This window comes from Cebus imitator, unplaced genomic scaffold, assembly GCF_001604975.1.
Source record: "Cebus imitator isolate Cc_AM_T3 unplaced genomic scaffold, Cebus_imitator-1.0 Scaffold200, whole genome shotgun sequence".
In the NCBI taxonomy this organism is placed as follows: Eukaryota; Metazoa; Chordata; class Mammalia; order Primates; family Cebidae; genus Cebus; species Cebus imitator.
The window spans coordinates 729,347-737,264 of NW_016107515.1; the positions used below are offsets into that span (position 1 = coordinate 729,347).

General features: G+C 48.0%; 1 protein-coding gene across 2 annotated transcripts in view; it reads left to right on the top strand.

Moving 5' to 3' along the window:
• SH3PXD2B (SH3 and PX domains 2B) overlaps window positions 1-7,918 on the top strand; it is a 115,261-nt gene that overhangs the window by 82,725 nt on the left and 24,618 nt on the right. For both annotated transcript variants that reach the window (XM_037745422.1, XM_017547670.2), the window contains exon 7: window positions 4,028-4,162. In XM_037745422.1, coding sequence (XP_037601350.1) covers window positions 4,028-4,162 — 135 coding nt within the window. The remainder of the gene's footprint in view (window positions 1-4,027; window positions 4,163-7,918) is intronic.

Sequence of the window (7,918 nt, forward strand, 5' to 3'; positions counted from 1 at the left end):
GAGATGGGGTTTCACCATGTTGACCAGGATGGTCTCGATCTCTTGACCTCGTGATCCACCCGCCTCGGCCTCCCAAAGTGCTGGGATTACAGGCGTGAGCCACCGCGCCCGGCCCAATAATAACCATTCTTTCTCATCCTCTCATTCCTCTTCTCCTTCTTTACAGCGCCTAAAAAATATAAAAACAGGCCAGGCGCCATGGCTCACGCCTATAATCCCAGCACTTTGGGAGGCTGAGGCAGGTGGATTGGTTGAGCCCAGGAGTTCAAGACCACTCTGGGCAACATGGCAAAACCCCATGTCTATTTAAAAAAAAAAAAAAAAGAAAGAAAGAAAAGAAAAGTGATCAGAGGCAGATTAGACAGCGCCTTGTAGGCCACTGAGGCTTTTCACAAGTGAGGTGAGGACCATCACAGAGACTTGACCTTTGAGAAACATGTTCTGACACATCTTTTAAAAGGATTGCTCTAGCTGCTATATTGAAAACCGATTGTAGCCGGGCATGGTGGCTCAAGCCTGCAATCCCAGCACTTTGGGAGGCCGAGGCAGGTGGATCACTTTAAGTCAGGAGTTCAAGACCAGCCTAGCCAACATGATGAGACCCCATCTCTACTAAAAACATGAAAATTAGCCGGACATTGTGGCGCATGCCTATAATCCTAGCTACTCAGGAGGCTGAGGCAAGAGAATCGCCTGAGCCCCAGGGTTGGAGGTTGCAGTGAGCTGAGATCATGCCACTGCACTCCAGCCTGGGCAATAGAACAAGACTCTGTCTCAAAAAAAAAAAAAAAAAAAAAAAAAAAGGCAGGGTTGGGTCAAGGCTGGTAGCAGGGACCAGTTAGGAGGCTAAGAATAGGTGGTTCCCATTGAGAGGAAGAGACATCCCAAGTAGAGAAAATAGCCTCTGCAAAGGCACCTTTGCTTTGCAGGTGCACCAGGGATAAAGTGGCCAGAAGGCAAGCTGAGCCCATGGCAGGTGCTGAGCAGGGAGTGGCATGATCAGAGTAGCATTGTTGGGCAAGCGTTCTGGCTGCTGTATGGAGGGGCAGGACAGAGACCAGTAACAGCATCTTCCTTCCCTCCCTGGGCCCCAGGAAAGGCCCCCCTCAGACCCTGGTGCAGAGGTGTGGCTCCATGAGGACACGGTGAAGCCAGGTGATGGAGCACTGCAGAGAAAACCACCTAGGTGAAGCCTGTGGCTCTATGAGGAAGTCCCCATAGCCACTCCCTGACCCGATACCAGCTGCCGACTGCCTGCCTGGAAGATGCGGGCATTTCTCTTTGAGCATTAACCTGGGCAGCAGGTGCAGGCACCAACCTGTGTATGAAGTGGGTGCTTTTCCTCTTTTCTTTCCAGTACTTTCTGTCAAGCTGAGGCACAGGGAAGCACACTTACCTGGTCCAGCTCACCTGAGGGCCCAAACGGAAGGGCAGCTGCACTCCTGGGGTTTGAGCCCTTGGGCAGACTGTATCCTGGGGTAGACTGGATTGGATTCACAGCGAAGAGTGAGTCCAATGACCAGGACAGGTAGTCAAGAGCCTCTAAAAGCCACCATCCTACATGCATTCATTCATTCACCAGACAGCACCTTCAAGGAGCTAGTAAGGACCAGGTGGTTCAGAGGCAGTTAAGGCCACTGCCCTCAAGAAGCTCGTGGTTTGTGGGGCAGCAGGAAGGGGGCGTGAAGCAGCCACTCTCAGGCCACTGCTCATGTGACTGAGCCGGCTTGGGGGAACTGGCGTCTTGAGTCTAGAAAAAGTTGGCCCTGCCACCTGACCTCAGGGGAACTGGAGGATGAGGAGAGGGCTGGCAATAGCAGACAAGCCTTGAGATGCACAGAGATGTCAGACTGAGTCTGAGCAGGCCCTGGGGGAAGGAGAGCCCGCAGACCTCAGACTACCCTTCTTCCTCCATCATCTTTTCTTTCCTCATTGCTGTGCCCTGACACACAGGAGAGCCTGCAGCCAAGTGGACAGAGTCCAGCTTTGTCCATAGACAACTGTGTGATCCAGAGAAAGTCACTTAACATCTCTGAGCCTCTGTGTTCCTGCCCACAGAATGCGGGTGGCGGTACCCAGCTTGCAGGGCAGATGCATTGGGATGGTTTATGTGCTGTCTGTGGCCGGTAATGGGCCCTCATTAAGGCTACTTCCTGCCCGATCTTCTGAACCATCAGTCTGCATCTTTCTGTTTCTTTCCTGCTCTCTCTTCCTCTGTTCTCCTTTTGCATTCTCTATGCAGGGTGCAAGTGGCAGGGTTGTCCCCAGCCTAGAGGCCCTCCCATTTCCCTGTTACCATCAGGCAGGAAGCGGGAGTGGCCAGCGCATGTGCACAGAGCCAAGAAGCAGGACCCTTCACCCAGCTACAATGCCCTATTCTGCTTTTTCATATCAAAAATCCAGACCGCATGGTTCTAACAAGGGGCTTCTGTGCTGCTTCTGGTTGCAGATGCTGGAGTGCAGTGGTGTGCTGGTAGATACTTAACAACCAGCTCTCCAGTGGGGAAGCCCTGCTTTGTAGCATTTGCCAATTTCTGTGGTGTAAATACTCCCACCATGGCTGATTTCGAGCCACCAACAAGACACCACCCAGCACAGTGGGGAGAGATGCACAAAGTCTGTTCCGTGCGCTGGCTTTCACACGCTACTGCACACTTGTCTCCTTTTGTCTTTGAGATGGAGTCTCACTTTGTCACCCAGGCTGGAGTGCAGTGGCGCAATCTCACGTCACTACAACCTCTGCCTCCCAGGTTCAAGCGATTCTCATGCCTCAGTCTCCCGGGTAGCTGGGATTACAGGTGTGCACTGCCATGCTCAGCTAATTTTTATATTTTTAGTAGAGATGGGGTTTCACTATGTTGGCCACACTGGTCTCAAACTCCTGACATCAGGTGATCCACCCTCCTTGGCTTCCCAAAGTGCTGGGATTACAGGCGTGAGCCACCATGCCCCACCCAGAATTATCTTTTTAAAGATGTAACTGTTATCTTGTTATTCTCTTCTTAAAGCCCTTAATCGACTTTCCTCTTCAAGGTTAAAAGCAATCCAACTTCTTTACTTGGCCCCGAAGATCCTGCCTGATCTGACCCGTGCCTACCTCGGGGACCTCACTCAGAACCAGTCTTTCTATGCACTTCCTTGCCTGGCCTCCTCCCAGTCCTGAAGATCTCAAGTCCCTTCCCATCTCAGAGTGTGCCCACACCACTCTCCCCGCATTCTCATCATGATCCCTTCTCCTGCCTCAGGTCTTGCTAGCCACCCCGTTTCATATAGCATTGTCTTTTCCCTTCATTTTCTGTTCCAACATCCTGGTTGTTTCCAGCAATTTATTATAAACTAATGCTTATATAATTCTATATCTTATCAATTACATATATATCAATTACATATATATGTGTCTATCTCTGTGACTAGACTGAGTTACTTGAGGCTGGGATTCATAGCTGTTTTATTCACCTTTGTACTCTTCGGAGTATCTGGAATCAACATCACTAGTGATTTCATAGATTAATAGGCGAGTGATTTTGGATGGATGCTGAGGTGGTTGATGGATGATGGTGTTTAGTTGGATATATCATGAGTGGATAGATGGTTGAATGGAGGGCAGACAGATGAATGTTTGGTTGGATGGATGGATGGTTGGATAATAGCATATGATGGCTGGCTGGATGGGTGGATGGACAGACATATGGATGGACAGACGGACATATGGATGGAAAAATGGATGGATGGATAGCTAAGTATGAATGAATGAGTTTTTCCACTGGGGTGTCAGCATCTTCAGGGCAGGTACCATATCTTAATCAACTCTGAATCCCCGGTTCCTGCACAGAATAGCACTTGGTCAATTTGGGTGGTTGAATAAGCGCATGAATAGAAGAATGAATGGATGAAGTCACCCTTGAGATGAGTCCTGTGACTGCTTCTTTTTTATCTGGAATGCCCTCTTGACCCACCCTACTGCTCTGGCTCCTGCTCTTTCATGCATGGGTGGTGGCCAGATGTCATGTCTGTTTCCTATCCACAGGAGGTGACCAAACCTCAGTGGACCCCATGGTCCTGGAGCAGTATGTGGTGGTGGCCAACTACCAGAAGCAGGAGAGTTCAGAGATCAGCCTCGGCGTGGGGCAGGTGGTGGACATCATCGAGAAGAATGAGTCAGGTGGGGACCTAGACCACCTCCCTCTCCTATTACCCTGTCACCAAGCCCCTAGGACAGGAAACATTTGGAAACTCAGAAACGGAAATGGCCAATCCAGGCTGGCCAGTTCCCATAGATCTGGCAGAAGGTCTCTTAGAAAGTGGCCCCTGTTTGATCACTGTGCTTGAATATCCCACCTGGTCATAACTCACCAGTATCCTGTTGGGTCAGATGATGCCAATTTGTTCTGACTTTCACATTTTATAAACTTTCCTTCTGGCTCTAAAGCACTTGCAGAAACAGAGTCCAGCACTCCACTGGAAATGTGCTCTGTTGGTTTGCCTTTGCTTACCCATGGGAGTCTTCAAGAAGGCTCCATCACTCTGGGCTCTAATGAATGGGACAGACACATTCCCTGTGTCCTTAACCTACCTGCCCATCACAGGGACCACTGGTCATGGACACTGGCTGGGTCTTGGGCAGAATGTGGTATGATTGAGACACTTAACCTAGATTTCCATCGAAATTCCACATTTCACAGTGGTTCAGGTGGCTTTATTCTGTTACTTTTCTTATCAACAAAATAAAACTTTGCTCTAAAGAGTGATTGTAAAGATGAAGTGACATAATATGTAAAGAGTGCTTAAACTTGTGCTTAGCACATAGTAGATGCTCAAAAAATGTGGGTTTCCTTCCCCTTTGCCTTCCTTAGCCACAAAGCAGCCATTGCACCCCACTGAAGGCAAAGAGCAGAAAATAAGCAGATCCTCCCTGAGAAAATGCAGTGCAAACCACTGGGTTTGTTGTGGCTAACATGTGACATTAGCTAATCATATCGTTAGTGCGTCAGTCTCTGTGACAGCCCAATGGCTAGTTGAGAGCCAAAGAACAGGGGAAAGATGATGTTTCCAACATCCTCTGGATCATGGTGGCATTCGTCATGAGACCAGCACCAGCCAGCCAAACTTCCTTCATTACTCAGTATAGGAGTTGCCATCCTTGCTTCACAGCTAATGCAGCCATGACTCCAAGTGAGTCAGTCACTCACCCCACATCTCACAACAGGCTGCAGAGCTGGACTTCCAAACCAACTCCAGCAGCCCCTAAGGCCGTGTGACTTTCCAATTCCTGAGAATGAATGTGTGCAGACTGTGTGATGTGGCTAAGACACACCATGGGGACGTAAAGACAGAAAGACAGGAGCACCCACTGCCCTGGGCCCCCAGATTGCAGGAAGTCAGGAAAGTTGGGTTACTGGGAAGAAGAGTGGGGGCCAGGAATGAGTGTTGGTATGTCCAGAAGGTAGCAGAAGGAAGGGAGAGGTTGAGTGGGTCCATCTTCAAGTAGCCAACACAATAACGACATTTATTTTTTATTATATTGTACTTATCCAAGTAATGCATGGATGCATTATTCTTAAAACATTAATGATAAAACTAAAATCTATTTTTTCCACCAGCTTCAACCCTAACCCCCTTTCTGAGCCCCAGATAACCCTTCTATTCATTAAGTATGACCCTTTCTTGAAAATATTATATACATACGTGTGTGTGTGTACATGTGAATATATACACTCACACATACACATGTACTCATTCATACATACATACATGCACATATACACAAAAACCCAGTAGTGTTATTGTATACATTTTGATCTGCAGCTAACTTTTTTTAGTTACAATCCAGCTCCTCTGATCCTTTTTCCCATCTGCATAGTATTCAGGGCCTGAGTAAGCCATGTTCATGTATTTGTATCCATACTCCATTGAGAACAGTGCCACAATGTGCATGTCAGTTTCTTTAGGTTAGATTCCAAGAAGTGGAACAGCTGGACTATAAGATACACATATTTTATTTTATTTATTTTTTTGGCGGGGGAGAAGGAGCCTCACTGTATCATCCAGGCTGGAGTACAATGGCACGATCTCGGCTCACTGCAACCTCCGCCTTCCTGGTTCAAGCAATTCTCCTATCTCAGCCTCCTGAGTAGCTGGGACTACAGGCTCACACCACGTTTTGTATTTTTAGTGAAGACGGGGTTTCACCATATTAGTCAAGCTGGTCTTGAACTCCTGACCACCCACCTCGGCCTCCCAAACTGCTGGGGTTATAGGTGAGCCACTGTGCCTAGCCAAGATACACATATTTAAGTCTTAAGATACCACCAACTTATCTGCTTCCAAAACAGTGGCTGTTTTGATTTATCCTCCCTCTAGCAATGTGCGAGGCATTAGTAAAAATAGTTTAGAGCTCAGAGACAGCCTGGGTTTGAAACGTGGCTCTGCTACTTTCTATCTTTGTGACTTTGATAGAGTTGCCAAACCTTCGCTTCCCCATCTGTGAAATGGGGGCAGTAATAGTACACACCTCATAAGGCTGTGGTGGGGATCTAGCAAGGTAGGAGTGGACATGCAGCACTCTGGACAGCATCTGACACATCAATGCTGTCATTGCTATTGTTGTTTTATTACCGTTTCCTTATCTTCATACAAATATTTACAAACATGAATCTTTAGAAAATCATAGGGCATACTTTCTAATTTCTGGTTTTCCACAGGTTTAACAGCCCCAGAGTTCCATTTATTCTCACTCACATATACACACAGAACAATCAGCCACCATCACAGGTATTTTGGAACCTGACATCAATTAAAGCAGAAGGCAGCTTCCATTTCTGCAAGGTGAAGAGCACAGGCCTCTCTGTAAGAGCAGCAGTGTTGCTCAAGAGTCTGCTCCTTCCTTCTCTTCTCCTCTGGGGTCTCTAGGGCTTGGAGGTGTGTGATCTTGGGGAACAGATCTCATTTTTCCATTTATTTTATACAGAGCCAGTTGGTCCCTGTATAGCTTCCCATTGATGCTGTGATGAATTACTACAAACTCAGTGGCTTAAAACGGCACTTATTTGTTTGTTTAAACAGTTTCACTCTGTCACCCAGGCTGGCTGGACTGCAGTGACACAATCTCAGCTCACTGCAACCTCTGCCTCCTGGGTTCAAGTGATTCTTCTGCCTCTGCCTCCCTAGTAACTGGGATTACAGGCAGGAGCCACCACACCCGGCCAGCAGCACGTGTTTACCTAACAGTCTGTGGGTCAGAAGTTCAGCATAGTCTCACTGGCCTAAAATCAAGGAATCGACAGGACCCCATTGCTTTCTTCAGGTTCCCAGTGGGATCTGTTTCCTTGGCTTTTCCAGATCCTGGAGGCCGCCTTGGCTCATGGCCCCTTCTTCCTTCTTCAGTGCCAGCAGTGTTGCACCTCTCTGTGTCTTTCCCCAACAGCCACATCTCCCCGTGACTTCTGCCTCCTTCTTGCATACTTAAGGACCCCTGGGATTATACTAGGCCCACCCAGAGAATCTAGGATAAACTCCCTACTTTAAGGTCAGCAGATTAGCAGCCTTAATGATTGCCATGTAACTTAATATATTTGCAGGTTTGGGGGATTCAGACACAGGCATCTTTGCAGGGAGAGGGTCATTATTCTCCCTACCACAGGCCCCATGCAGGCCCTTCTCCTTAGGGAATGTCTGAGCCTCACAGGGTGAGAGGCCTGTGAAGCAGATGCTAAATCTGCATCTCAGATAAGGCCAACGCCGTTAGAATCAAACAGCCCTGTGCACAAATCACGGCTCTTCCACAAGCCATGTGAACTTGGACGAGTCTGTTTGCCTCTTTGAGCCCGTTTCCTCATGTGTACAACTGGGATGATAATGTGAAGATTATATTTAATGCAAGTAAAATGATGGGTGCATCACACATCTTAGTGAAGGTGAA